At 48.6% G+C, this 27885-nt stretch overlaps 11 protein-coding genes across 11 annotated transcripts; 4 read left to right on the top strand and 7 right to left on the bottom strand.

Moving 5' to 3' along the window:
* On the top strand, nucleotides 1-2882 carry BDQ94DRAFT_177938 (HET domain-containing protein). The gene is made up of 3 exons (XM_026773030.1): nucleotides 1-809; nucleotides 860-2276; nucleotides 2310-2882. The coding sequence occupies exons 1-3, from the start codon at nucleotides 344-346 to the stop codon at nucleotides 2695-2697; spliced, it is 2271 nt and encodes a 756-aa protein (XP_026627579.1). The 5' UTR covers nucleotides 1-343; the 3' UTR covers nucleotides 2698-2882.
* A 776-nt stretch (nucleotides 2883-3658) lies between these two features.
* BDQ94DRAFT_169485 (amino acid permease) lies at nucleotides 3659-5444 on the top strand (the record flags this gene model as incomplete). The annotated part of the gene is made up of 7 exons (XM_026771306.1): nucleotides 3659-3715; nucleotides 3763-4163; nucleotides 4211-4326; nucleotides 4371-4548; nucleotides 4604-4918; nucleotides 4987-5316; nucleotides 5369-5444. 7 exons carry the CDS (start codon nucleotides 3659-3661, stop codon nucleotides 5442-5444), a joined length of 1473 nt encoding a protein of 490 aa, XP_026627580.1.
* A 1531-nt stretch (nucleotides 5445-6975) lies between these two features.
* BDQ94DRAFT_158932 (Zn(II)2Cys6 transcription factor) lies at nucleotides 6976-9142 on the bottom strand (the record flags this gene model as incomplete). The annotated part of the gene is made up of 3 exons (XM_026769015.1): nucleotides 6976-8165; nucleotides 8258-8388; nucleotides 8469-9142. 3 exons carry the CDS (start codon nucleotides 9140-9142, stop codon nucleotides 6976-6978), a joined length of 1995 nt encoding a protein of 664 aa, XP_026627581.1.
* A 1690-nt stretch (nucleotides 9143-10832) lies between these two features.
* Nucleotides 10833-12057, bottom strand: BDQ94DRAFT_141752 (uncharacterized protein). Its single transcript, XM_026765882.1, has one exon. It carries the CDS (start codon nucleotides 11750-11752, stop codon nucleotides 11483-11485), a length of 270 nt encoding a protein of 89 aa, XP_026627582.1. The 5' UTR covers nucleotides 11753-12057; the 3' UTR covers nucleotides 10833-11482.
* A 93-nt stretch (nucleotides 12058-12150) lies between these two features.
* On the top strand, nucleotides 12151-13268 carry BDQ94DRAFT_141753 (uncharacterized protein). The gene has a single exon (XM_026765883.1). It carries the CDS (start codon nucleotides 12600-12602, stop codon nucleotides 13068-13070), a length of 471 nt encoding a protein of 156 aa, XP_026627583.1. The 5' UTR covers nucleotides 12151-12599; the 3' UTR covers nucleotides 13071-13268.
* A 224-nt stretch (nucleotides 13269-13492) lies between these two features.
* On the bottom strand, nucleotides 13493-14159 carry BDQ94DRAFT_141754 (uncharacterized protein). The gene has a single exon (XM_026765884.1). The coding sequence runs from the start codon at nucleotides 14062-14064 to the stop codon at nucleotides 13849-13851; it is 216 nt and encodes a 71-aa protein (XP_026627584.1). The 5' UTR covers nucleotides 14065-14159; the 3' UTR covers nucleotides 13493-13848.
* Nucleotides 14160-15508: 1349 nt separating this feature from the next.
* Nucleotides 15509-15882, bottom strand: BDQ94DRAFT_141756 (uncharacterized protein). Its single transcript, XM_026765885.1, has one exon. It carries the CDS (start codon nucleotides 15865-15867, stop codon nucleotides 15646-15648), a length of 222 nt encoding a protein of 73 aa, XP_026627585.1. The 5' UTR covers nucleotides 15868-15882; the 3' UTR covers nucleotides 15509-15645.
* A 1404-nt stretch (nucleotides 15883-17286) lies between these two features.
* BDQ94DRAFT_141759 (uncharacterized protein) lies at nucleotides 17287-18073 on the bottom strand. The gene is made up of 2 exons (XM_026765886.1): nucleotides 17730-18073; nucleotides 17287-17675 (listed from the first exon to the last, which is right to left on the bottom strand). The coding sequence occupies exon 2, from the start codon at nucleotides 17670-17672 to the stop codon at nucleotides 17367-17369; it is 306 nt and encodes a 101-aa protein (XP_026627586.1). The 5' UTR covers nucleotides 17673-17675; nucleotides 17730-18073; the 3' UTR covers nucleotides 17287-17366.
* Nucleotides 17720-18406, bottom strand: BDQ94DRAFT_169487 (uncharacterized protein; the record flags this gene model as incomplete). The annotated part of the gene is made up of 1 exon (XM_026771307.1): nucleotides 17720-18406. The coding sequence occupies one exon, from the start codon at nucleotides 18404-18406 to the stop codon at nucleotides 17720-17722; it is 687 nt and encodes a 228-aa protein (XP_026627587.1).
* Nucleotides 18407-24307: 5901 nt separating this feature from the next.
* BDQ94DRAFT_141762 (camp independent regulatory protein) lies at nucleotides 24308-26789 on the bottom strand. The gene is made up of 2 exons (XM_026765887.1): nucleotides 26593-26789; nucleotides 24308-26314 (listed from the first exon to the last, which is right to left on the bottom strand). The coding sequence occupies exon 2, from the start codon at nucleotides 26045-26047 to the stop codon at nucleotides 24689-24691; it is 1359 nt and encodes a 452-aa protein (XP_026627588.1). The 5' UTR covers nucleotides 26048-26314; nucleotides 26593-26789; the 3' UTR covers nucleotides 24308-24688.
* A 704-nt stretch (nucleotides 26790-27493) lies between these two features.
* Nucleotides 27494-27867, top strand: BDQ94DRAFT_141764 (uncharacterized protein). Its single transcript, XM_026765888.1, has one exon. It carries the CDS (start codon nucleotides 27522-27524, stop codon nucleotides 27771-27773), a length of 252 nt encoding a protein of 83 aa, XP_026627589.1. The 5' UTR covers nucleotides 27494-27521; the 3' UTR covers nucleotides 27774-27867.
* Nucleotides 27868-27885: the final 18 nt, after the last annotated feature.

Consider the following 27885-nt stretch of genomic DNA (forward strand, 5'->3'; position numbering starts at 1 on the left):
AAGATAGGTTATGTATATTTTGGTGTCTATGGTATTTATGGATTAGTTGGTTCGACTAGGGTACTCGAGTCGGCGGGAAGAACCGGCTCGAAAAGGCTCATGTGAACGACAGGAACTGTCGCGCAGTGCGCGTTGTATACATCTGCCCAACTTTAATTGATCGTTCAGTCATTGGGCTCCTGGTCACAGCAGGGTATCATAAATTCCCAGGATTGCTTATTTCTGTTGGACTGGTCATCCGACGGTGATCCTCAGATACTAGTGTTCTCTGAAAATGTTATAGTTGATCCAAATCAGACTGTCATAATTGTGTTGTGATAGACATCGTCTATCCTTTTGAAAGATGAAGTTATGCGATGCCTGTCAGAACATCGACCTCCGAAATCTCTTGCAATCTTACCACAATACGCGTGAACTCTATCCAATAAGCGACCCTTGGACTGGCGGGCTTTCCCTCAATATTTATAAATCCAAGGGGTTTCAGGCTCACCACGCGAGTATCACCGCTCTTCAAAATGCTATGAAAGATGGCTGTGAGTTTTGCAGAATGGTTTGGGCACATCATTGCCACTTCTTGTCCCAAAACAGTGACAGAAAATACTGCGCTGACACTGAAACGCATGGGACGGATGAATGCGCATGTAAGCAATGCCGAGGGCCGCTGCTCTTTTCTATCCATCAGAATTATGGTCTTCATCGCTACCTTCAATTGGTAGTTGTAGCCATGCCAGATGATAATGGGGAGCGGGACCCGAATATCTGCAAGGATGTTGGAGTAATCGCAAAGTTGAACATATGCACTGCTAAGGGTAGGTACCCGGAGACTGGGAGGCTGTGAGAGTACGCTAACGCCGAAAAGGCGCAGAGATACCAAAGAGAGACGCACATCTCCTTGAAGATATCGGTCGTGACGAATTGCCTTGTGATCTGCACTCTGAGATGTGTCTCTCTCTGGCGGCCAGTTGGCTAGATAAATGCTGCCGGAAGCATGCAAAATGCGAAGGATACAAAGACAGAGCGCATTCTCTTCCCACACGTGTCATTGACGTAGGGGACTCACTCACACAACCATATTTACACATCAGCGCAGACGGTGAAACCGGAAGATGGGCGGCATTGAGCTATTGCTGGGGCGGAGACTCTAATTTCACTCTCAATGCCTCATCTTTTGACGGTCTCCGCAGCGGACGGTCTCTGGCGACATTTCCAGCCACTCTACGGGACGCTGTCCTCGTGACAAGAGCACTAGGATTCCGCTACTTATGGATCGACTCCCTCTGTATCTTTCAAGATGATAGTAATGACTGGGCGGTCGAAGCTTCAAGAATGAGCCGCATTCACAGACATGCAGCTGTCACTATTGCCGCTACGAGCGCAAAAACGGCGGACGATGGCTTCCTAGACAAAAGGGCACCGTTCTTTAGCTGCCCTTTCCCTTGGCGTCGAAGATCCCACCGAGGTAGCGTCAATGATGATTTCCGCGCGTATCCTGTTGTTTTTCGGAGTTACACGAATGAGTTTAACAAGGAGCCGTCACGGTATTCGCGCTGGGCTACCAGAGGCTGGACATTCCAAGAGGAATTACTATCGAAAAGACTCTTGTATTACACTAAAGAAGAGATGATTTGGAAGTGCCGCGCTGTGACGTTTAGGGAGCCAGGAGAGGAACCCGCTACCTCTCTCATAGAGCTTCCACAGCCACTACCGGTTCCTCTGCCCAAGCCAGATGAACTATACGCCGCAAATGACATGCCAGATCCCTATCGGAATTGGTACCTGCTGCTGGAAAAGTATTTATTACGGGATCTCAAATTTGATAGAGATCGCTTGCCGGCGATCGAAGCATTGGCCGAGTTCTTCCATGCGCAGTTTGGAGAACAGTACTGCGCGGGATTGTGGAGGGGGGGCCTCCTATTTGGCTTATTATGGAGCATTCACCGTAATGAGCACTACCCAGGACCGCTTGCTGATACTGCTAGACGCTCTGAGGCTCAGAACCTCCGTTACCAATACAAATATAATAAAGAAAGATATGCTCCGGTGGGTGATTCTTCGAAGCAACGGAAGCCGTCCTGGAGCTGGATAGGGGCAGATACTTATGTCGCTTTGAAGTGGCCCCAGTTGAGATGGATGCGCAACTATACCTATCTTGCAAAAATCCTTGATTTCAAGGTCCACGGCCAGCTTCATGGCGTCTTCGGCCATGTAGAGGGCGCGGAACTTACCCTGGAGGCGCCGTATCGGCACTTCCATTTGAAACTCGATAGCTATTCCAAGTCCCGATGGAACCCCGTGAGGGCTGCATAGAGGGCCCTTACGCGCTCTAGTCCGTTGGCAAGCATGAGGGAGCTGGCGCAGGTCGCCCTTGTGAGACCTGGCTACCTCGCAGGAACGGAAACGAGCGGCTCTGTTATCGTTCCGAGCAGCAGTATGGACTTCACACTAATCCACATTGCAGAAGTGACTCGATTTGATCCACCAGTGCTATATCTCCTCATTCTACAGCCTCAGCCGAGGAATGCAACCAACAGCAGGGGACCACATCATTATCGTAGAGTTGGGTTGCTGCGGCTTAGCCCGCACAGATACAACAGTTCCGACTCTGTCAGGGTGGCGGAGACAAAACGCTTGGAGAGTGATGCCTATAAGGAAGTTGCTTCAGAGAAGTGGCCAGTCGGAACTTTTGTAATTGACTGAGTATGATAAGAGCTGCAGCATATCGAATCACTGGCATTTCTCTTGCTGTTTATGGGGTTACCGTCTGGCTACCCCATCTGAATGAAGCATCAACGAATGTCGAACTCGCTCAGTAAAGAGATGTATGCTTTGAACATACAAGCCGGTGTATTCAAGTAAGTCATCACAGACAGTTTCTATCATAGCAATAATCACAATTCGTCACTGTCGCTTTCCTATGAGCTCTTGGATCCAATCTTGCATGCGCCGCTTAGGGCGTACTCCGAGACTACACTCATATTGCTGCAGTCAGCAGCTTCAGAGATCTAAGACATTATAGGTAGCGTTACCTCTGATATCAGGGATTCAAAGCTGTAATATTTCTAGGAACTCACTGGTATGATAGCTTGACCTTTATAGTTGACCAGGTCGATGCGCGGGGAGCCGTGACTCGGTAAAGGATAGCATTATTGGAACTCGAGAACTTATGAAGCAAATCCCAATCAGACGCCATTAACCAGGGTTTTCCGAGAGGTTTTGCGGGGATGTCTTTGTGATATACGGAGTATAGGAGTAGGAGGTGTAGGGATGCCCTTGCTGGGTTTTGTCAGTCCGGCCCCGATAAGAATGCATCATGCGTCTGCCCCCTCCCAGCCACTTCTGCTGGATCTCCAGTTCCTTTTGACTAATGATGAAATTTCATCAAACTTTATGACCACTTTGTTGACTATCTATTAATTCTCTCATCCTTTCGCTCACCCTCAGTAATACCCCAAATTCATCCTCCGTGTTCGTGGTGGTCCTCGCGGGGTTCTCACCGACTCTTCATCGGCATCTGGACGGGTGAGTTCCGCATCGACTGATCCCGACGATCACTGATCGGAATCTACAGAGTTACTTTGAATACCGAATTCGAACCCACCATTCGCCCTCGTTGCTTCGTTCAATCCTAGGGCGAAACTATATCCACGCTCCCAGTGCGATGGCCACCATCCACGACAATGACGAGCTTCTCTTGGCCCGCATCGGCTACAAACAGGTATGGCCCAAGCGCCTGGATCCATCGGCTGGCTTTTGACTCTTTAGGAATTGAAACGTGAATTCTCAAAATGGTCCACCGTCTCTTATGCCATTTCCATCTTAGGCATTCTAGGCTCAGTTCCCGCCACGTTCGGAGCTCCCTTGGCTGCAGGAGGCCCAGCAACCGCAGTATGGTGTTGGTTTGTGGGCTCTTGCATGGCCTTGTGTATCGGCAGCTCGGTCGCAGAGCTGGTCTCTGCATATCCTACTGCCGGAGGCATGTACTTTGTCACCAAGCATGTAGTCCCAGATGAACATGTACCCATCTTCTCCTGGGTACAGGGATGGTGTAACCTCCTCGGACAGACGGCGGGAGTATCCAGTGTCGCCTATACTGTCAGCCAGATGTTACTTGCCTGCGCGAGCATGAATTCGGAGCTTGTGGATGGAAAGTATTCGTACTCACCGTAGGTCTCTTGCCGTAGCATACCTACTGTCTTGACTAACGGGACAGTTCCGCGTTGGATACGGTGCTCTTGTCCGTGATATTGCTCTGTGTACTGGGTGTGATCTGCTCGATGACCACCAAGTCTCTGCATCAAATCTTCCTTTGGTTCGCTCCGATAAACAGTATGTCATCTTCTCATGGAAGTTGGACCCAGCTGACCAGCTAGTCGCCGCGACTTTCTGTATCTGCTTCGCCCTGTTATGGTTCACCCCCAATAAGCAACCAGCCATCTGGGTGTTCACCCACTTCACTGATGGGTCCGGATGGGGATCAAAGGTATTCTCCTTCCTACTAGGGTTTATCTCTGTTGCATGGACAATGACCGACTACGACGGAACCACACAGTGAGCACACTCTACATCTGCTAAATTCCCCAGACCAGCTTACACATAGTCCCAGCATGTCCGAAGAAACCCACAATGCAGCAGCTCTAGGTCCCCTAGCCATCCAGTCAGCCGTGATTGTATCTGGCATCCTCGGCTGGATCCTAACCATATCAATGTGCTTCTGTCTCACCGACTTCGATGGCATCCTCAATACCCCCACTGGCCTCCCAGCAGCCCAGATCTTCCTCAACGCCGGAGGAAAGCTAGGCGGCTCAGCCATGTGGGGACTAGCAATCCTCGTACAGTTCTTCACTGGATGCTCTGCCATGCTAGCAGACACTCGAATGGCCTACGCTTTTGCTCGTGACGAAGCCCTACCCTTTTCGTCGTACGTTCCCTACACTAACCCCTCATCCAACGAAGCAAGATAGACTGTTAACACCACGAACCATCCAGCTTCCTCTCCCAAGTGAACCCATACACCCAAACCCCCGTCAACGCCGTCTGGTTCGTCGTCTTCTTCAGCATCTGCCTGAATTGCATTGCCATCGGCTCGACCCACACCGCCACCGCGATCTTCAGCATCACTGCGCCGGCATTGGACCTCTCCTACGTGTCCGTCATCCTAGCCCACCAGATATACCGAAAGCAGGTGAAGTTCATCGAGGGGCCGTTTACACTGGGACGATGGGGACCTTACATTAATTGGATCTCGGTGATATGGGTGGTGTTTATCAGCTCGGTGCTGTTCTTTCCGCCGACGGTGCCGGTGACGGTGTCGAATATGTGCGTTCAGATCCCCTCAATGAAGTCTTCAGACGGATCTAACTAGTGGTAGGAACTACGGCATCTGCGTTGGTATTTCCATCGCTGCGTTTTCGCTGGTTTGGTGGTGGGTTGCTGCGAGGGGGTGAGTATATCTTTCTATTCTTTACGTAAGTTCAAGAAAAGAAAATGGTTACTGACTCGTGAATAGAAGATACACTGGCCCTCGAACAACAGAACACATGCAACCTGTCCCGACCGAGGAACCGGGCCTTGACTATGGGACTATGCAGTGATGGATGGATGCCTATCTCTCGTTGCACACATCAAAACCCCCAACGTAACCATCCAGTTTGATTCAGACTCTACCTAGCTGTTATAGATGACTGGTGCTTTATCCATAAATACAGGTATAGATCGAATAGAATAGACTTGTTTCCTTGTAGTTGATATCTTCCAGTACTTTGCGCACATACACACCTCACTCAATGATAATCTATCTCCGTGATCACCTCCACCCTACCCATAGCACCAATCTACTCTACCAGTATCAAACAATCTACACGCAAAAGAACCTCCAACCATCACCAATAACATCAGAACCACGATCACGATCGTCACTCAATTCCCTTTCTCAGCTATTCAGCTACTACCTAACCCTTATAACGAATCCGCCGAGCTGGGCTGGATATTAACTACATTAGCTCACTAATGTATGTCTCAACCAAGCTATCTATTATGTATCTATCTATCTACCTGGAGAATAGAGCGATAAGTGCCCAACCGGATTCCAACCTGATCCTGATTCCTACTAGTAACAGTAAGTCATATCCCGAGAGGGGAAGAGATTAGCGGGAGCTTATCTACGACCATACACATATCAACTTGCAGAATGCAGGGGAAAGGAAAGAAAAAGAAGGAAAAAAAGCAATGATGATGATAAGGAGAAGAAGGAAATAAAACAAAAGCAAACATCTTCAGGAACAGGAATGTATTTGCAGTGGAACAGAAAGGGGAGAAGCTTAACTAGTAGATGTCAGTGGAAGTTAAATTGGACCAACCTACTGTAAGGTTGCCTTGGGTAGTTGGGTGGTGTTGTTGGGTTCATTAGTAGGTCGGTAGCTGACTAGTGGGTAGCCCGCTGTAGCTACTGCTAGTGTTGATGGAAGATTCTGTGTGAAAGTCGGTATATCCAGGCTTGGTAAAGGGTAATATCATAATCTTAACTATCTGTATATACAAAGGCAGTAATCTTATACATGTATCAAGAATAATAAAGAAAGAAGAAAAATATCATCACGACTCATCAGACGCATACTCCGTCATATATATAAGTACATCTCAAAGAACCATTCCGACCGGCCAGTGTCCCTTTTGGTATGTTGGTATACGGAACTGTGCCCCTATCCATGCCCGCTGACGCCATGTCCGTCCGTCTCGCTTTGAGGCTGCTCCACTTGGGTTCTGTTGCCCGTTCGCCATTCGGTAGACCAGAAAAAGAAAAAGAATAGGAGAAAAGAAAAAGAAGAAGAAAAAGGAAAGAAAGGAAGAAAGAGATACATACATCGAATGACTCGGAGAACCAACGAAAAGTTCGTCGCCAGTAAGAACGACGAATCATGCAATCGGACCGAACCGAAAAAGAAAACATGCAAATTGCAAATAGAAGCGGCAAGTAGCCTAGGTGATCAAGAAATCCATATTCATGTCGCTGATGATCTTCTCCCAGTCCCAACTTTCTTCCATTTTCGTGTCCATCACTTCCCACACTCGCTCAACGACCTTGAAGGCGGGTTCGATGTTGCGGAGGTTGGAGTAGCCCTTGAGGGTCTCAAAGCCCTTCTTGATCCTCTCCCGCTGGCGGGGCAGGAAGGCAGAACAGCCCAGGAGGAACAGTGGCATCAGCACAATACTGTAGGCGCCTGCATCCTGAGGCAGCTGATCCAGGAAAGAAAGTCCATCGTCCACAACCTGTGCAATTTTCTCGCTTGGTCGGGACGGGCGGATGGTGCGGTACAGGTAGACCCAGGTGGACTGGCGATATAGTTGCGCCAGGTAGTAGTTTGGCGTGTTGGGCGTATACGAGGTCTCCCAAGCTCGAATGGCGGAGTCGATGGAGACGGCATCGCCCAGAATCTGGTAGTCAACAGCAGGTTCGTATCCTTCATTGGACCGCTGTCGAATCCGGTCTCGAATTCGAGTTACCTCGGAGATATAATTGAATAGACCATCAAAGACTCCAAGGAACATCCCTGCCTGCGCGTGTGGCACAAAGTCAGGCAGCCGTAAGCCGCCCTGCAGATGGGCGGGGCGGCGATCCAGCGAAGTGATGGAGTTGGAGACATCATGGTACTGGAAGAACTCGACAATAAACTGCCGGAACTTCTCATTCCTCGGTTGCTGTGTCGACAGCAAATACCGGGCGGCATCCATGTGGGGTCTGTATTCCCCTTTGGTTTCCCCTTCACAGATGGTGTTCAAGCTGAGAGCAATTGTGGATGCGATAATGGGATCTTCGATAAGAAGCTCAGGGTCTTGCTCAGAATTACCTGAAGACGCTGTGATATTGTCCTTGAGATCCCTGATAGCGCGGTGGTAATGATAGAACTTTCGCTCCTCCAACATTGGATCATGATGGAGACCCGACAGGTGCGATCCTGAGAGGCACATGAGCGAGTGCATCAAACCCCGGTGCTGAGTGGCCATCGGGAGCAAGATCTCCTTGAACGGGTTGGAGTCATCGTTGATCAGGGTCAAAACGCGACTAAAGCCGTAGACGAAATGATCGAGGAAGCGCCGGTCAATCTCGGTTTCGATGCCGTCGATAAGCAGAGGTAGAGAGCGGGCAACCATGTTCTGGGTGCGAACTGCTGTGAAACTAAGGCGTCAGAACGTTCATACAGGTGTCAAGGTGATTGGATCAAAGGCGCCGGATAAGCAACCAGGAATAGTAAATACGCACAGCAAAGCAGCTCGAGCATGCCACGGTCCAAGGTGCACTTACCATCCTCAAGCTTCTGCTTACCACTCTTCCATATTTCTTTCGGCGGGTAGCCCTCGCATACCACGGCATTCTTCTGACAGTTGAGACACCTGCAGGAAGGGAAAGAAAGTTAACCACTGCGACCGTTGCGACACAGGATGGACCAGTCAAAGGAGGACGGGAGCTTTACGCTGGCTTGGTCTCGTCGCATTTCTTCTTCCGCCGGCGACAGGTGATACAACCCGTTTTGGATCGACCCTTGGTGATTTTGATCTGATTCCCGGGCGCTGGCAGCGGATGTTTGCGTGGTCGTCCACGTTTCCGTGGGACGTTGACGGGAGCAGCCGTGGAATCCGGATGGGTAGAACTCGCATTGGCCATCGATGTCTCCACTCCCACCGGTTTTATGCTCTGCAACTCGTCCACATCATCTATCTCCTCGATCTTGGGTGTTACCTCGTCCATGGAAGCGTCCATGCCGTGGGATGCGATCACGTTGAATCGGAAGGTTTTCGGCGAGGTGTCTGCGGTCGTTGAAAACGGATGGTGTAAGCCGTCTTGAATCTTGACGTCGACCTCGGCAGAGGGAGAATTATCGGAGGGGGCGTCGCCATCCCACGAGGCGGGCGAATCGTTAGATATGCCGTCGGTGGTGCTGATGCTGTTTCGGTGCGAGAGTGACGAGTCGTCTACTAATGGGCAGTCGCCGAGGGCGGGGACGTCCGTCAACATGACCGAGCGGGTGGAGTCGCGACGCTCAGCTGGCGGGTTGGCCGATGGCATGGTGTGAGGGAGACCGGTGACATTATTATAGGTGGTGGATGGAGGGAGCACATAGGTGTGGGATTTCTGCATGGACAACATTGACCCATACACACCTCAAGCCGAGGTGCGCTATGATTGCGAGATAGACAAGAGGAGGGCGATAAAGAGGGGGTGGGAGAAGGAGGAAAGGAAGGCGAGCGAACGGGAAGAGAAATGTGTTGGTTGGTTGGTCGGGGAGTTTGGACCAGCGCGAGGAAGAGGGGTAGACGGGCGACAATGCTTCGGCGATGGGGAGGGGGAGAAGAGGTGGTTTAAGAAGGAGGTTGTTGGGGAGGTCTTTTTAAGGAGGGGAAGGTGAAGAAGTGAATGAGGATAAAGAATCTCCCTATAGAGTAATTATGATTGGAGTGGGGAGCAGTTCAAGACTTGGCTGTGATTTAGTGGAAGCACGGATTGGACCCGAGGGAGATTAGTCGTAGTTTAGCAGGAGGAATTCGTGGTGTGAGTGGATGGGGAAAGGCAGGTTTCAATCAGTCAATCAGTCAATCAGTTAGCTGTTAGTGTAAGAATAGTAATAGTAGTGGTGGTAAGTAGTGTAGTAGTAGTAGTAGTAGTAGTAGTAGTGGATCGTCCGTGGGTAGAGAGAGTGGGAGTGCAGAGGCAGAATCTTTCCTCTTGAAACGAGGCTGAATTTGAAGATCGGGGAGAAGGAAGGATGGGGAAGCGATTTAATATAAGTAATAGTATGGTATTTTTTTTACTGGCAAGAGGTAGTAGAACCAGAGGAAGGTTTTTGGGTTTTTTGGTCTTTCTAATTATTCAATAGGATTCCGAACAGTAGTCATAGGAATGAATAATGTTCCTGACAATCCGTATTGTATGGACAGGTATGGCGATGGGGATGGGGATGGGGCAAGGTATTAACAGTAATTCTCTGTGAATGGATGGTTTGGAGGGGGATGGATGGCAAGACGGAAAGGTAACCAACCCAAGTGGGCAAGTCGAGAGGGTAGCAGTAATAATAGTAGGAGGAGGAAAGTTAGTAGAATTTAGTTAGTACTTCTGGCAGCACCGAAGTATTATAAGAATTATAATTATAATTCTTCGTCTTTTTTGGTTGATTCACTACTTTACTTGCTACCACTTGTTTTTTCACTATAGTTCTGATGGTTGAGCTATGGACTGACTGACCCTCTGGAGCCCGTCCGACTACTACTGACATAAGTACAGGAGCTAAGTTACCGTGCGCAAGAACAATAATAACGGCACAAATAAGTAAAATAGCTCTTAGGGTGTCGTGGAAAATCCAAAAACATTTCCCTGGGGAGCAACATTCTCGTGATGTATGCTGATGGGGACTTCCCAACATTAGGATTATCATTAGTATCCTCCTGCTCATCTCTGGTTCATTCTCTTCTCCTCATCGGTCGGGGAGTGATTGGAGGCATGGAAGTGGACCCCATCAAGAGGGCATCCAAACTAGGCAAACTTTGTGATCAATGCTTCCTGTCTGGGGAGAATCGCAATAATTAACCGTGACAATGACAACAATGCGCCAGAGCCAAGCCCACTTTCGGAGATTCCGCAGCGTGCCAGACAAAGACAACTAACTATACCGGCAGTTTGACCATTACTGCTTTGAGTATTCTAGGGCGATTTCCTCTTATTGTATCCTCTAACATAGCGGGTAAATGAACAGCAATCATCTCTAAAACAAACTAGGAATGATGATCAAGAAATTCAAACAGATTTTAGAGGAAAAAAGAAAAAGATTAAAAAGAGAGAAAAAGACAGGGTCAGTAGGGCATCCATCCATCCCGTCCCGGGCTGCGCTTTTTTTAAACTCTAACATGGATGCGGGGGGGTCGAGGAACGCCAAGCCAGTGCGCATTTGCACTCTGATTGGTCCGTCGCGGGACGGAGAAAAACGCCAAAGAAGCGAGCCAAAGCCATGCTAAACTTCACTAGGTTAACCTGCGATTCTCTTCGCCGTCCTGATTTTCGTCGTCTTCCCTAGTGCCGAGTGCCTAGTGCCAGTTCCTACAGCTTCCACTTCTTCCCCAGCGCGGTGGATACGCAAAAGCAAATGATGCTGCTCGAATGAGGAATTTGTTTTTACCCAGTAGAACAGCCCCAGCTGGGAGGGTCCCCATCCAGAATAAACCTTCCCTACGCATGGATGGTGCACCCTGGGAAAGGTCGCCGGACGGATGATCCTCGTCGCTCACCACTAGATCCTGCTGGGCGCACCTTTCGGTTGGCGACCGGCCGGTGTGGGTGATTCCCCAGACCCGTCCAAAATGCAATGGATGGTCCTCCCCTCCCCTCTGCTCCCTCCCAGGGGCCCGGCAGCCTGTAAGACTAGAGAAAAACCCACTAAGTGATGGACGAAGCAACTAGCGACTGGCTTGCGTGGAGGATCTGCTCCATCCGGTGAGGCTATTGCCGACTCCATACAACCAGATTGACTGGCAACCTTCCACAGTCGTACAGGGCCGCGTCGCTATGAGAGAGTTCGTCACCTTGATTGCGAACTGCAGCTGGAAACCCCCGAATCCGTCCTGATGACACAATGCCAGCGGGAAGCAGGTCCAGATCATGGAGTAGCCTCGCATCGGTATGTGCAGCTGGTGGCTGTGGAGGGGGAGGAGGTGGTGGTGCTGCTGCTTGTATTGCTGTGGGAACCAGCAACCGACTGACCGTGATCATGGGAATATCGCTCTCGTATAGTTAGTTAACTTTCCCCCGGTCCCCTGATAATTCTTGGTGGAACAGAACGGGAGGATTGTCTTCTCCCAGTGTAAATCTTCGGGGCCCCCCCAAAGAACCACACCAGACGATCAGTCTACCAAAAAAAAGCAACTACGCATTTCGATCTATCTCTAGCATATCGAAAGGAGAGGAGAGAAACCAGGTCTTTCTTTCATCTCTTACATACAGGCCGGACACGTTGAAGCATTGAATGCACCATGTGTTCGCGGACAGCCCTGCTGCAGTGGAAGAGCGACGCCGATGACGGTGGTGATGACGGGGCGTAGCGTTCTAGTCGGTCTTATGTATTACTTGCATGCCGGGATGACACGGCTCGGGCTCAGCTGGACGCCACACCCCACGCTACGACGACCTTGGACACTGCGCTCTCTCTCTTCTGGGCTCCCGCCCTCTCTTCTCTCTTAGGTCTCATCAGCCGGTGTTGGACAAGTGCGGAGATGGCCAGATGCTCGGGCAGTGACACCACAGGCCAAATTCCCTTGAGGCACTAGTCTTGGAGCTCTTGTCCTCCCTGCATTGTGATCCGTCTGACCAGTCTGACGCCCCCCTTTCGAGTCGTCCGATCTTTCCCCAGACTGCTGAGAGATACTGCGTGAGCTATTCATGAAAGCAGATCGGACGGTAATTAGCGAGGATTGACATGCCCCTCCGAGCATGCCATGGTTGTGTTACAGACGGCAACAGGAATGGAAGGCCAGAAAAGCCCTCACCCTGACAATCTGGGGAAAAGTGGGCCAGATCTTCTCTCCTGTGCGCCCCAGCACGGACATTCAAGGCACTGCAGATGAATCTTCCATCCAGGACCGCCAACCCATCTGTCCCCCAAAGCAGGCACGGATGGCTTGGAAGTGGCTCCTGTAGGCACTGGATGTATTACATCTCTTCCCGTGACCAAAGACAAATTCAATCTGGCAGGTCTGTGATCTTGTCATGGACGACTGGTTCCCTGTTTATGCTCACGGCACTACGGGAAGGCTCCGTGCAAAATAGGCAGAGGCAGCCTGAAAATGACTCTGTAGTAGGACTAGGTACTACAACTAGCTGTTCTGTAAACGCCCATAGTCATACTATTAATACTACTAATCATACCTACTTACTTCCAGGCAGTACACAAATGAAATCGCGACCGACGGATCGCCGTGTTGAGGGTCCTGGTCAACGGTCTGTCCTCCATCGCAGGTGGTCTCCTCACTCGACCTTTCCCTCCCACTCTGTCTTTCCCCTCTCATCAGATGTTCAGCTTTCCCTGACATGAGGAGACAGCGGCCTTTTATTGGAGGACTATGTTTCCGAGGGCTTGGACCTCACGGCTGACGGTGATTCGAAACGGCTGGCGAAGAGTAGTCGTCCGCGCCATCTGCCAGACGACGAATTCGGAAGTGGAGCTGGAGCTTAGGCTGGCTGGAGCTCGAGCTCGGAACTTGAGAGGCTCTGGCGCCGTATTCTTTTTCCCACTACTTACAAAGTGGACTAGGCTTCTGGGTCCGACCGTGCCTCGCTTTTTCCCCTTTTCCGTTGCTTTATCCGCGTGTCGCCGGTTTCACTCTAGCACTCGTCTGGTTCGCTCTAGCGATTAAGCTTGATGATCATGGATGGTCAGATGGCCATAATGATGGCTTTTTTTCTGTGTAAGAGCCAAGGTCGTGAGTGGATTCTCTCTCTGGCACTCGCCCGAGAGACAGCAAAAGAGAGAGCGTCGTGGGAGAAGGCGGATCGCCCAATGGGGAAATCCGTAACGAAGATTACAGTACCTCGTATGTACCCAGCACCTGTTCGGGTGCTATTGAAGCTGGAGAGTTTGCGCTATGCTCTCCCAGCCCACGAGTTCTCGTTTTTCTACGAGTCAAGCCGGTCTTGGGGCCAGGCAGGTACAAGAAACTAGGCCGCCTAGCTTCTGTTAGTCACGATGGCTAACCAACACTCGTGCCCGGTCACCGGAAAGCCCAGCAGGTGCTGACGCTGCAAGTGCACTCCTCACGATCAATTTGCTACAACAGGGAATTGGAGTTAGCCAGCTTGGGAAAAATAAGCATTCACGATGGAGCGACGATGCCTGGGTTGAAACACGCCCCACTCACAACCGGAATGGCCGTGACAAGACCCTCCTGCACTCCATATTCTACCGCATCGGGTATACGTACATGGTGAGAGAGCCATTGCCTTTGTGCCAATTTCCTTTTAGAAAGCAAGCACAGCAAGCAGGCGGACAAGAGCCCAACCACTGCATGAGAGAAGGTTAACAGCGCCATCTCAACCAGAAGAGTCAGTGGAACGGGACAAGTGGATCCACGGAAGGGTGTTCCCGCCGTATTCCAGTGGAGAGACAAGGAGCGAACCGCCGGTCCTGGTCACCTAAATTCTTCATCCTCTTCCTTCTGCTCAGATCAACAAGGCGTGCATTTGCGAGATGGGTGTACGATCGAATTTCCTTGCCTTATGCCTGCCTGTCCACGTAAACTCTACAACCTACCTACCCCGCCATTCTTGTCCTTGCGGAGTCTCGTACCGAGTACACTGAGCAGATCTCTTGACTCGCAGTCTGTCCACTCTCATCCGTTGCAATCGTCTTCTCCTCGTTACTCCTTGCGTGAATGCGGAGGTGACACGGAGACCTGAATGTGCTTGGTCTTAGCTTGTCAATACGGTCGAATCTATAGGCACGCCATACAGACTACGTTAAGGTGATGCCTATGTGCCCACCTTCCTATCGCTTTATCACTATAAACCCGACAATTAAGGACTATCAAGCAGCTATATCCATCCATAAGAGCATCCGGTATACATCCGACCGTAGCAGAGCTCCGTTCCGTCACCCGGTGTCCACAGCTCCTCTACCACCAATCCCGTTCCCATAACGGAGCAATGGACACTTGAGAAACAGACACAATACACATTGCGTAAGTAGTGTATATTGGCATTGTCTACGAAACACGAACCAGAATAACAGTATACCACCTGACCATTCTCCGCACTAAAACGGGCAAGTCAGCCGAACCCCTGCTGCGGATAGGCAGCTACAGTACCTACTCTAGTAAGCGCTGTTCCAACTTTAACTTTGTCCGTCGGTCGAGAGCGATGAAGTTGATGCTCATAGTAGTGACAAGTATATTAGGATTAACCTGCTAAGTAGGTAGGCAAGGTACATCCCAACACACTAATATTAGTCTAAGCTCTTAGGATGGATTGACCACAGGTGTTGGCCGACCACTCAGGCCTATGATATAACTAACGCACGGCCCTGATTCGTAACTTGCATGAGACGATGAGGTCTGAGTCCGGTTCCAGGAAGTTCGGTGGCATTCTACACCCTTTACACTGTAAGTGAGTGCTGCTTATGGCTGTGTACTAGCTAGTATGTTGTAGTAAGCATGTGCATGTAGAATGGCAGTATTCCATGGTGAGTGAGTGAAAGTTATTTACTATTTACCCTATAGGACATTAGTATCTTCCTCGCAACATAGCCACTTCTATTACTTCAAGCAATGTGTCAAGCCAGGATAAAGACAGACCACTGTTAATAATATCCCAGAATAGAATACAATCTCAACGGACGTAGGTATGTAGAGTGACCATGATGGGAAAAATATATACATCAGAAACCCCGATTCGTATATGTAGATCAACTCTGTTGCTTCGTCAATCCAATTACCTATTCAGGTAGTTACTTAGTTACTTACTACTTACGGACTGACCTGCCTACACTTAATTACCTAGCGAGCCGCTTATTTCTCGATTGCCTGCATAAAGCGGGCACAGTATCCCCCATGTCTCCACTGATCTAGTTTAGTGTATTTTCTGTCTCTGCTGTTCACAGTACACAGTACACCCCATCAGGGAGTAATCAGTGTACGGTTACTTCTGTTTGATAGTGATACCTCCCTTTCTCTCCTTCTCATTCTAGCATCAGGTAATATGAACAAGAAAATGAATAAAACAGCTAACCCCAAAGACTCCACAAAGTAGACCCATATTCTCATCCTATGTATCCCATCCCACGCAATACCACACATCCACCCATACAACCCAAATACATACAACATACACAGCCCCATCCCATCCCATCCAATCCACCAAGCAAGAAACTAACCCAACAATTGCGGGGAACGAAATTTAAAAACCGTCTGAGGCGCAGCCAATAACATCCCCCATAAACGAATACTTATTCAGCCCAGCGCACAGCTTTCTATCCAATCAATGTGTAGAAGTTGGCAATTGCCTTGGATTTGCTTTCACAGTAACCACGCCCGTCCCCCTCCTCCTCAGAATGAAATGTTTTTTTCTTGACTCAGTGTATGTATGACCTGATCTGGTTTTCGGAGGCGCCGGTCGGTCGGCCGGTCGGCCGATTGACCGACCGAGTGTGAGTGTGTGTAGTCTCTTTGACCCACTTCTACTACTTACTACTTACTGTGGGTGGGAGTATTATGTGTCGCGCGGTTGGGTACTGATGGGGAATTCCATAGTAGATCTGATGATGTTACTGTGTAGTTATTGATTAGTGAGACATGAGTAAGTAAGTGACTAGGTAGATGAAGTTCACTAGATCTGTATGTAGTTGATGTATGTATGCTAGTATGTAGACTAAGTAGAGACTTCTATTCCATCACTGCTAAGTCCAACAAAAACACACACACACACACACACACACACACAGATACTTACTTCTCTACCTATCTACCTCCCAACACTCGAAAACATACTCCGTAGTTAACAGTGTATAATCATCACCTACATACACTATGACTCACCTACCTACCCACTCCACATTCCCTCTCTTCCTCACCAACCATCATCCCCTCCATTGCTTTCCATACTTCCAACCCGTACCCGCAAACAACAGAAAAAAGTAAGAGTGCCTAATATACACCCACTACCCATACACCCACACACATCCCCGACCAATCCTTCTATAGTACATCCCGTAACTTGGGCAGCAACTCAACTCAAGTAGAAACAAAAGTACCATACTCCCTTCCGGTTTTTGCTTTCTGCATGGATCATGTTGTCTTATGGAAGGTGAAAGAAGGTTCGTTTGGGACTCCTTCAGAACTACTGACTAGTAGCTAGCTGGGCAGCGAGCAGGCTGCCGTGGTGGCTTGGTGGCGTGAATGGCTGCTGAGTAGTTCACTGGATAGTTAGTAAGTGGGTTGGGTAGGGTGTCACCTGATGATGATGGGATAGGGACGGCAAGTGTATGCCATGCCTTGGCGGGCAGGATTCTAGTGGTGATGATGGAGGATCTGGAATGGGGAATTTTCGGATGATTGGGTTTGAACTGGGATCAGGTTCTTGGGTGTATTGTAGTGGGAAAGGGCATTCCTTCCTTGAATATCTCGATGAGGGGCGATTGGGATGGTGTCACGTGATATATTTGTCTTGTGCTTCCGTTTCTATATCTATCCAACGAGCTACAGGAGGTAAGATTTTTAGATGTTGTGTTTAAGGGTAATTAGAATAGTTGTTTGATGTCCTAAAAAGATTATATAGGAATGTTTTGCCATATAAATATTTGTACTACCATCAACCAAACATGCTCAAAAGCATCTGAGTATTATATAGCAGAATCCCGACGTGCTCTGAGAGCAAGCACAAGTGAAGTACCATCATTCAGATGCTCCTTAGCACCGAGTATACTTCTAGCCTTGTTTGGCCGAGCAGGCTGGTGACGTGGTCTCAGAGCAAGCACGAGCGATAAATCATTGCTCAGCTGCTCTTTCGTATCCGATATATCCTTATGATTCCCTGCACGAGCAATTAGAATCATCACAGCAAATCCAACAAACCAAACCAGAACTTTAGTTAAACGTCTAAGACAAAAAACTACTTCAATCCCATTCAAACAATCCAGAATCAACATCAGGTTCATCTGAGTCATCATAACTGTCACTCCGAGCAGACAGCTGATCATGACCAGAACGCAGAACCAGGACGAGCAGGAACATCCACATCCTTATCCGACACCCACACTTGCATAACAGAGTTCAACTCACTTTCGGACCCAGACTCAAATGCAGGATCATACCCCGGGCTAGGAGCATGTCTCCTCAACGCGCGCCGAAAAGTACGAAAGTACGTTCTCAGCATACACTCATTATTCGCAACCCAGTTGCTGCCCATTTTCTTAATATATGTCTCGTCAGTGTGACTCCCTCGGAACCAAGCCTGTTTCTCTTCGTCAATGATAAGCCCCATTATTGCCTTTGAAGACATCTTCTTCCAGTTGCGATGCCAGGATATCCGTAACGCTTCTTTGCATGCTTCTTCATGGAAGGAATGGCCGTATATAATTATCAAGCAGAGGTATCGCTTGGTGCGGTTGGCAAAATCTCGGAAATAGAGCCTTTGGGCTTGAAAGAGCTCGTTCTCTTCTTCTGGATCGGGGCTGACTTCGAAGTTTTCAAACTCGTAGCTCTCGCTCTCGCTGGTTGGGAAGTATCGCTTGAGATTAAGGGGTAGGAATGGCCAGACGGGCTTGATGGTCTGTATAGCAGTATTGAACTCGATGAGTTCGTTGGTCTCGGTGGATTCTCTGCACTCATATGCCTCTTCCCACTCCATGGTGTGACTGGAGTCGCTGCAGTAGCTGGACATTATGAAGGTTGTGGTTGAAAATAGAGGACATGAGGCGACTCGAACAGATTGGTGGGAGCACATTATCATGCTGCTGTATTAGGTATTTTATATATTTTCGCAGGCATATTACTCAGGAATAACCCGGAGATATCATGGAATGCCAATATTCCTCAAACAAAGCGAAGGAGCACTGCTTTTATTGAGGAGAATATTTTCACATCCTATATAAGGCCTACGCGGTATATACCACTCGTAAAGATATCAGATGCTCATTCGAGGGGAAAGCACTTAATACACATCGAAGGCTGAAAAGCTACGTTTGGGAATACGATGCTTTTATAGACCATTCGAGGTGTGACTTGGTATAGACTGTAGTGTTTTCTTTGTGCCTACATATTATTTTATATATCAAGGCTGGGTTCATCGAGGAATCATCGGGGATTATCCAAATACTCAACGGGAGCAGGTATAATATATCGAACTTGCCGGTATTATCCAGCCATAGCATATCATTGCCTGCCTATTTCCAGAAGAAGGCAGGAAGCCTTCGAAGTCTGCCAAGGTTGAGAAATCAAATTCTGCTGCTAAAATACGTACAATAATTCTAGTCATAGTATTAGTGCTATCACTCTCCAGTTCTTAAGCCACGCACTATAGTAAGAACTCGAAAGTTTAATTCCTTTCTGTACTGGTATTGATGGCTCTTTCAGATCTTATGACTGGCGAAAAGCGGAAGATTTTCTCTCAATTCTCGTCAGTGGTCTTCCTAGATGTCCATTAGAAACAAAAAGCTGTAACACAACCCCACTTCATATATTCATCCACAATTCAGGTTAAATTTGGGCCATCATTGCTTGAAGCTTCTTATCCACTTAATCATTCCCTTCCCTTTGAGGTAAGCATTGTCTTCGGACGCCTTGTGACTGTGTCCCGTTTCCGGATCGAATGGTCGGTGTACATCACAGCTTGGGCGAACAAGTTGGAGCAGCATACTCCGTGTGATAGTGTCTGAAGTATTGGACGATGGAGCTCAGCTCTATTTGTGCCAGTCAGAATTGTTCAACTGCCTGAGTGGTGAATCAAACCTTGCTGTTGATATCATCAGAGCCCACCAGCTTATATGTTGGTGTCTGATCCTCAAGTAGTAACGTCTATATGGTATGTATTTATCATAAAAACAAATTGCTTATCTTGCAATTGTCCATCTGTTGTTGGCTGGGCACATTGGGATCTTGAAAAATCCAGATTCTCGAAAGATGTTCCATCTCCGGACAAATCTGATTGATGAAGGCTTGAGGGCGACCCATTAACTGGAGAAGGATAAGAACAGACTACTGTTAGATCCAGTGATAGACCATCTCTGGTCGGGATACATAGCTGTACTACCAGACCGTGTTATAGTATGTCTTCGACCGGTTTCAGACAGTGGAATTTCCCTGCCAGAATTTTGCAAGATAAGCCTTCATTGTAATAGTATATAGAAGTGCTGCTAGACTGGACACATTTATTGCGCGTAACACGAGGCTTCCTCTCCTATTAGAGTCCGCTGGCTACAGCTAATTACTAGACTATTCAGCGGCAGCGTGCACGATGCAATACACCCGTGCATTTGACACTGTGCTTGAGAGCGAGATGTCCCATTTCTAGGTTGCCTGCACGACGATGGGCAGACCCGAGTGGCCATGTTTGCTCTACCTGAGTGCAGTAGAGGATACAAGATGACGTTCATGACTAGTCTTGTTAGCGGGCCTGAATTGCAGAGATATTACCGAGTAATCCAGCAGGAGCTCGCTAGCTAATGCTTCTTTAATAACACCGCAAGGCCGAAGCCCAACCAACATAGCCATCATCGCCAGGCAAAAGACGCTACAGCGAACCGCGCTCGTATGCACGGCGTTCAGCCAGGGTAGCGCCAGCGGCAGGAGGGGGAGCCGACAGAGCAATCAACGCACGTCGAGAAGCGAGAAGCGCATCATAAGCGGGCAGATTAGCCTATGGAAACACCACCGATTAGCCATCTGAACCAGCGAACCCCAGATACCTTGACATATACTGACACGACAGGCCTTGCGAGTACCCTTCAGACCATGATATTGACCTTTGGAAGACACCAGGCTTTATGCGGCCGAGGACAACTTTGATGTCCCACCTTTTGCTTCAGATAGCACGCGAACCAGCACAGGGCCGACGACTGCATACTGGTTGAGGATCTGCATTAGCTCCTTAACTCTCTCTGGATTGCCTACTTGCACCACGATGTCCTCCGCTTCCGCTAGGTATTTGAGTACGCCGGCCACCTTTCTATCCCTCTCGCGGTCTCGGTGGTGGTCATACCCTTCGCCGTACCTCTCCAGCAGTAATGCGGTGCGAAGAGAACCACCATGGCCCGCTCTTCCCTTCCTTTACGTCCTCGCCATGCCGCGGACATAAGCAGCAGGAACTCTGATAAACAGTCGAGAGGGCTGAGTTTCCTGTGCTTTGACACAGTATGTGATGTAGAAGGACTGTTATCCTACCAGACATTTAGCATCTAGCGATCTCTTGTGCTCTTTTGAACTCTGGGTAGACTGCTTGCTCTGTTTTAGTTTCGGTTTTCCTCTCTGGGCAGCAGTCGACTGACCACGACCAGACTCTATTATCATGTCAGTTCTGGGTTGATATCGACAGTTATTAGACTATACTTACAGGCTCTAAGGGAGACTGCTGCTTTTGAGTCACCAGTTGTAGTATTTAGTAATCAAGAAATTGTGAAAGCAGAATTATCGCCGTCTGACTTTCGAATCATCGGTTCAGGGCGTTCAACGTCTGCGAGCCAGAGACACGCGGCGGCAGCGGCATCAACACACTCGAGCTTTAACTTACTATTCAAGTTTTCGATTAGTGAAGTCCGCCCAACACCAACTTCCACAGGTTCTGCATGACCCATCGGAACTTCGGGACGAGAGGATCTGTGTTGTCTAGGGTCAGAACTTTGCAGTTCTTATCCCAATATGCGTCATATGCTTCCATTTGTTCCTGGGTGAGTGGCACCTCATAGACCTTTTTTCACTACCGGTGGGATATCCTGACCGATTGTGCAGTCGGACCTAATCGGGATAACCGAAGCCATCATGCGGCGCACCATTAGTTGCCTGGGGAGAGTTCGCATGCGGGTTGCACTGGTCGCCTTGCTGATAGTCTGTGGAGAAACGTGCTTCTAGAAATATTTGATTGAGAGTAGGTGCTTTTGATTAGATGCCAGCTGTTCTGGATTCTGATCTGAAGGGATCGGTGTATTATGCAGCAGCAGCCGAGGATATCCGTTAAAATCTGTATTTTGAATGGTTAAAAACGGTGTAGCCATTATAAGCAAGTTGAAGGAACCCTGTAACTACTGCATGGCTAGCGATATACCCAAAGCTCCATTCCACAGATAGTGAGCCTCATCACATATCACCAGGTCAAAGCAACATATCTGAAACTCTGGAAAATGACAGCCTGATTTCTGATTCTGGCTGACTCAGTTCGATGTCGGAATCAAGGATCAAGTTCGTCATAGACCTAACGTTTTCTGGACCATTAGCGATTGGGTTGTGGTTGGGGCAGATTCAGTTATCTTTGTAGGACATATCATGCTCATGCATGTGTGTATTGATGTGTCTAGTTTGCCTGTAGGTTGTGAAGAGCCCGTATATAGAAATATATGCCATTTATACGAAGAGATGGCATTCTCGAAGAGAAAAAACGCTGCCAACCGCAGTTTAGGCGAAGGGATCATATTTCCTGCATAAATCTTGATTATTGCGGAGAACAAACTGAACTCGCATACGTCGCAATAGTCATAATTGGCTCCACGCCGTCAGGAACGCTATTATATCTCTCGTATATATTCGACAGTAATACGTCACATACTTTGGCTGTAGTCCTGGCGTGTCCCCTCTTGAGAAGACGCAGCGTAACAATACTACCACATGTATGGAAAGATGTCACCCCCTTCCTCAGCAAGAGAAGCAATTCTTAACCAGAGTATGGCTTGAGAAGTCTAAACAATTAGCGGATATCAAGATAGTACCGCTTTGATTTTATATCAGCAGAGGTGCGAGACCAGATGAGATTCGCGTTCAGTCTTTGGTTATTTCCGGGGCATAAGGGCTTCCAAGCATTCTCTCACAGCAATAGCTGTCTGTGGGTTCATCCTGGCCGGACAATGAGTCTTCCTGATCGTCTTCAGATCGGAAAATTATAGATACGACCATCCTGTATTCCACCAGTCAAACTGGCCAGCTCATAGATGAGCTGTGCAAATCATAGATATTAGCTCGACTCAACGAAGGAAAATCTCCACCGATATCCTGTAGTCTGGCGGTATATTTCCAGACACCTCTCTTTCAGGAAGGCCATGGCATAGTATAAAGATGGAGGTACACATCCATAATACTTCTATAGCAATACCCCAATGTCAATTCGGAAGTTATTTCGCTATGTTTGCCGTTGCTGGATGAATCATTGCCATTGTCGCTAAGCCGGTGCACATCATTATTATTGTCTCGAAGTAGTAAGGTAGTATTTTGGAAACAGGTTATTGTAGTAGACACCAGGGAAAGCCTCAAACGGGTTGAACGTGTTAGGTTATGTATACTAGATGTATACTACCATGGCTTAGTTGAAGTCCACATAGAGTAGCTTTCAGATAAGTAATAGTAGATATCAGAGTAGATGTAGGTAAAAATAAAGAGAAAGAAGATTAAAAACAAGATAATATATAGTATCGACCAGCAGCGTGAATCATCATCGCCCCCTTCACCTATACCATTAACAATCTCCAAGATATTCATCCTCCAGATTGAATACGACACAACCAACCCACTCGTGAATAGCAACCAATCCTACGCTCTCATGTCACCAACCCAACCAGCAAAAGCAACCAGCCCACGCCACCACCAGCAGAAGAAAAGGAAAGAATAACAAAAAGCAAAGATACACACACACACACACACACACACACACACACACACACATCACTTCGACTCCGCACTCCCTGGCCCAGATGTCAACCAACACCAGCACATCACCTTCCAAATCCATGTCATCTCCACTTGCAAATATCATCCACCTACAGATCATCCCAGCCCATCAACGCCTATGAACAAAACAACCAAACAAGCCAGCACCAAGACAAGTTACTCGGATGGAAGCTTCTCTCCCATTCTCAACTGCAAGCCAGGAACGATCATCATACATATGACAAGGAACATTGCATTGTATGCATGTAAGTACGTAAGTCCTATGCACATCTGCAATAGTTTCTTATCATCGCCACGAAATTTGCTTCTTAAGATGTGGGTACTGATACTGATCTTCTTTGCTATTTTAGATGTTAAGTGCTGATGAGGACAAGTTAGTATAATTTCATTATGTTATGGTAGTACGGTATCCCAATTAGTAGTCATTAAGTTGGTTAGTTGCTCCTTGTGGTTCGGACGAGGTGGTGGTAGATAGATACGTATACATAGTAGGGCGGGCAGACGGATAGACCGACAGGGTAGGTCTATCATGAATAACAATAAATCAGTAGTTGGACTGCAGAAGAGAGGGCCCTAAACCCTGCCAACGGACTGCTTTTTTCTCCTGTTGTAGGCTGTGTTGGTGCGCTGAGCGATGGTATGGATCCATGATGGCCCATGTCTTGTTGGCCAGGCTGATGCTTCATGTTGTGCCAGGTTTGACAGCGTTGGGACACAGTACAGACTGCCGTGTCAGTCACTTACGCTGTATACAGTTACATTAGTCGGCTGAAGTGGAATCTAATGGAAGAGGTAGGCGCAGAGATAAGATTGTGGCATGACTGGGCGCTAATTCTTGCCACTGGACGGGAGGATGTATGAATCGATCCTGGTCTGGAGTGTACGACTGCGTCTACTGCAATTACAAGTAGTTGGATTCGAATTTTGATCTGTTGTATTCAGGGTGTACCATCGCAGCCCAACCGCCGGTCGTGACCGATCCCAATGCAATTATCAACAACAATGCAGCACACGAAATCACACAAGACATTTAAAAAGAGACCCCACCCATGCTGTATAGCAATGCTCCTCTTGTACAACGCCGATCCATTTCAAGCCTGCCTGGGACCAACGGATCAAAGCAAACCCAGGGAATAAACCACACAAGTGTCGTAAACATGACCATTCCAATCTGAACAGTGTCAAACCAAGGCAATATGCTAATTCGTATACAACAAAAAAAAAGGAAATAGAAAAGAAGAGATCGACAGCATGAGGATCTAATTTCGTTAAAGGAACTGAAAATGCCACCAGCACGCTACGCAGTGAAGACCCGGTCCAATTGCCGGAGTGCGCGCATGTCTTCTCCCCCAAACCCGATCTTTTCGCTGGGAATGTCCCGGGGTCCCTCGGCGCGTCCTGCGGCCGGGGCTGGGGGCGCGGCGATCGACGGCAATCCACCAGAAGGCGCGCCGTTCATCAGCGCACCGATGCTGGGCACGGTAGTGCCGGTGCTGGCTTCCAGTGGCTTGGGTGCCATCGTACTCGGCGGAGGAATTTGTACGCTACTGGACGGTGGCTGGCTGATAAGCTGGGGACTGCGCGCAATCGATGGGATGCCGTTGCTGTGCGGCATATGATGTGGCTGCGTGCGGGGTGACGTTCTCGCGATCTCGCGAGGCGGGCCAAGCTCTGGTGGACTCGGGCGGTGAAGAAGCTCGTGCGCTCCTGGCGGCACTCGTGGTGACCGGCTTGCAAGCACCTGCACGCTCGACGGTTGATGGAGAGATGGCGCCATCGTCACTTCAGCTACATGTACCGGCCGCTCGTGGTGTGCCGGCAATCCGGGCGGTTGCGGAGGCGGCAAGGGCGTGCCAGGAGGCACAGCAGCCTGATGACCATATGGCATTTGGCCATTGGGCTGAGACACTGACGGAAGGTAAGAGGGATAGTGGACCGGAACGGGCGGAGTAGCCAGCGGGGTCGGAGGCCATGTATATGAGGGAGTGTATGGCGCCGCGTGCGCAGCCGGAGAGCGTCCATAGGGTGCCATGGGATGAGGCGGCACGTATGCGGCACCGGCCATGGGACCACGAGTCACAACGGGGAGATTCTGTTGATCATTCACAGTAGACTCCGGATAAAGGCCCTTTTGAGGACGCACATGCCGCAAGTTGGGGTCCGTCGACGGCTGTTGAAGATTGGCGGCAGAAGGATGTGACCTCGAGTAGTAGCTGATAAGATGGAGGTGCTGGCCGGTAGATGTCGTAATGCTGAAGGATTGTTTCATCAAGCCATCGGGCTTGTAGCGGTAGCCGTCCGGCCCTTCATCCGCACCATCTCCACGGTCGTCGTCACTGCCTCGTGTGCTTTCTGGCGTTTTACCAGCTCTCGACATCGTAGTCTGAGCTACACCAGTCCCGCCCCGTTTGCCTTCCATCTCGCGATATGTTAGGAAGCTTCCCGATACGCGACTGGCACTCCATGACTTCCCATCGGTCCATCTTCGCATGCCCGCTTCGCGTTCATCCCAGACAAAGACTGACCCGGAACGAATTAATTGACGTTCCTTCTCGGATAAACGTCTCTGTACGCGGGGGAGAAGGCCAATGCGACAAGCTTCGAAGAGGATGATAGCGTCCGCAGGAGTGCGGACGTGCCCGTGATACGTCTCCATCCACCTTCGGTGATCTGTGTAGGTCCCCGTGATGACTGTTGGTTTAAGCGCTAGGACCGGGGGTTTCGTAGGGTGAAAAATGTTGAAAGATGTGCCGGAATGCAGGCAATCTAGATGAGGTCGGAAGTCAAACAACGGCTGTGCAGAAGCCGTTCAAGAAACACCGTTCAAGCGTGCGATATTCCCGGAACAGGAAACAAAAGGCCAAGCTTCAAGAGAAGGTGAGAGATGAGCAGGTGCTGTGAAGAACCCACTGCGGAAAATAATCTAAAGGGTCAAGATACAACATTAATTTCCCATCTATGTGATTGAAGAATGGATAGGGTGGAGGAGTGGAGTTGGAGGGGAGGGGAGGGGAGGACAGAGGGGATGGAATGTAAAGAAACCAGGGCAGCAAGGAAGGGGATAGGAAACAAGGAGTGGGGAGGGCCTGATAGGAGAATAAAGAAGAATGCAGGCAGGCGGAGGTTGAGCGTTATACAAACGCCGCTGAGACAAGGGGAGCTACAACATGCAAAGGCCGAGTAGGTACAGGCAAGACTTACCGTGGCGGAAGGTAGTGCGTTGTGGTCGCAGTTGAAATCGATCTTGGATGCAGCAAGGCGGGCGACAGACTGTTTAGTGGGTGATGATAGAAGGAGAAACGTCAACACCAAGGACTATACTTGGTATTCAGTTATAGTAGCAGTAGATGGGGGATGGTTGAAGGTCGCAAGTCGCAGCAAGTCGCAGTAGAAAGAGAAGAAGGGGAGAGGGATCGTGGTAGTAATAATAAGAATAATAATCCAGCTACTTTACTACTACTAAACTAAATTAATCGGAACCCGAATAAAAAAAAATATTATTATCATAATAAAAAATAAATAATAATAATAATAATAACAAAAAGGGAAAAGGAAAAAAAGAAAAGGAATAATGCTTACTCGAAGAATTAGCATTAGAGATAGGGTGGGGAACCGACTTAACTCTGAACCCCACAAGGTCAAGCAGTGGTTTTTATTGAAAGACCATGTAATAATAAATGAAATTAGGTGATGGGGATTTCCTTTTTGTGCAGAGTGGGAGTGACTAAGACTGGCGTATGTATTTGATTAAAAACCAATTTAGCGAAGAGCTCCCGGAAAAAGAATTCTCATGACCATTATTCTGATTATTGATGTTTTCTTTTTTTTTAATCAGTTGAATTATTATTTTCTCGTATATTCTCATTCCATTAGTGGCCTCTCCTCTCTGACAATACACCTTTTCAAAACAGCAGACAAGAAGAACAAGACAAGGTCAGAGGACTAATTGCTTGGGCCTCTCTCTAGGCGCTGGCCATACCGAGAATCAACCAGACGAAAGAAACGACCCCCCCGAAAAAGTGGGTAAATAGGAGCCGGCTGCAGCAAATGATCTCATCCGACTGATATTTAGTTGCTGGATTCATCACAAACAAATAGAACCTTGTTTTTAACCTTTTCTTTTTCGCCTGATGATTATCCATGGTTCTGGGGAGCGAGGCTGGCTGGTGTGGACACCGGTGGAGGCTTCGGTTCTTCTTTTCTCTTTCTTTTTCTCTTCTGCTGCTGGGACCTTTCCATGGGGCTTAAGATTACTCCGTTTGTGTCTTACCTCTGATTGTTACCATATACTAACCAGGTCAGATCCAGTCAATCTCACTGTAAGAAGGGATTTAATTATAGCCGAGCGTGCCCACCTTTTCCCCCCTCCCTCCTTATCTTAGAAACAAAGAATAGTAGTCAAATGAGTGTGATCGCACCAGGGTGAATAATGAGATATGAACAAAAGGGGGCGCGCGGAGGGAGGGGTGGGAGGGGGGAAATAAAGAGACTTCC

The sequence above is a fragment of the Aspergillus welwitschiae genome, assembly GCF_003344945.1.
Source record: "Aspergillus welwitschiae strain CBS 139.54b unplaced genomic scaffold BDQ94scaffold_12, whole genome shotgun sequence".
Lineage (NCBI taxonomy): Eukaryota > Fungi > Ascomycota > Eurotiomycetes > Eurotiales > Aspergillaceae > Aspergillus > Aspergillus welwitschiae.

Bases quoted from the DNA above. Each gene is read 5' to 3' on its own strand.
- BDQ94DRAFT_141759 (XM_026765886.1), bottom strand. From the start codon at position 17,672: ATGTTGATTCTGGATTGTTTGAATGGGATTGAAGTAGTTTTTTGTCTT.
- BDQ94DRAFT_141753 (XM_026765883.1), top strand. From the start codon at position 12,600: ATGAATCTTCCATCCAGGACCGCCAACCCATCTGTCCCCCAAAGCAGG.
- BDQ94DRAFT_177938 (XM_026773030.1), top strand. From the start codon at position 344: ATGAAGTTATGCGATGCCTGTCAGAACATCGACCTCCGAAATCTCTTG. The intron at 810-859 runs GTAGGTACCCGG...AACGCCGAAAAG, and splicing joins GAACATATGCACTGCTAAGG to GCGCAGAGATACCAAAGAGA. The intron at 2,277-2,309 runs GTCCCGATGGAA...GGCTGCATAGAG, and splicing joins AAACTCGATAGCTATTCCAA to GGCCCTTACGCGCTCTAGTC.
- BDQ94DRAFT_141756 (XM_026765885.1), bottom strand. From the start codon at position 15,867: ATGGGGCTGTGTATGTTGTATGTATTTGGGTTGTATGGGTGGATGTGT.
- BDQ94DRAFT_141752 (XM_026765882.1), bottom strand. From the start codon at position 11,752: ATGATCACGGTCAGTCGGTTGCTGGTTCCCACAGCAATACAAGCAGCA.
- BDQ94DRAFT_141754 (XM_026765884.1), bottom strand. From the start codon at position 14,064: ATGGCGCTGTTAACCTTCTCTCATGCAGTGGTTGGGCTCTTGTCCGCC.
- BDQ94DRAFT_141762 (XM_026765887.1), bottom strand. From the start codon at position 26,047: ATGGAGACGTATCACGGGCACGTCCGCACTCCTGCGGACGCTATCATC.
- BDQ94DRAFT_141764 (XM_026765888.1), top strand. From the start codon at position 27,522: ATGATTATCCATGGTTCTGGGGAGCGAGGCTGGCTGGTGTGGACACCG.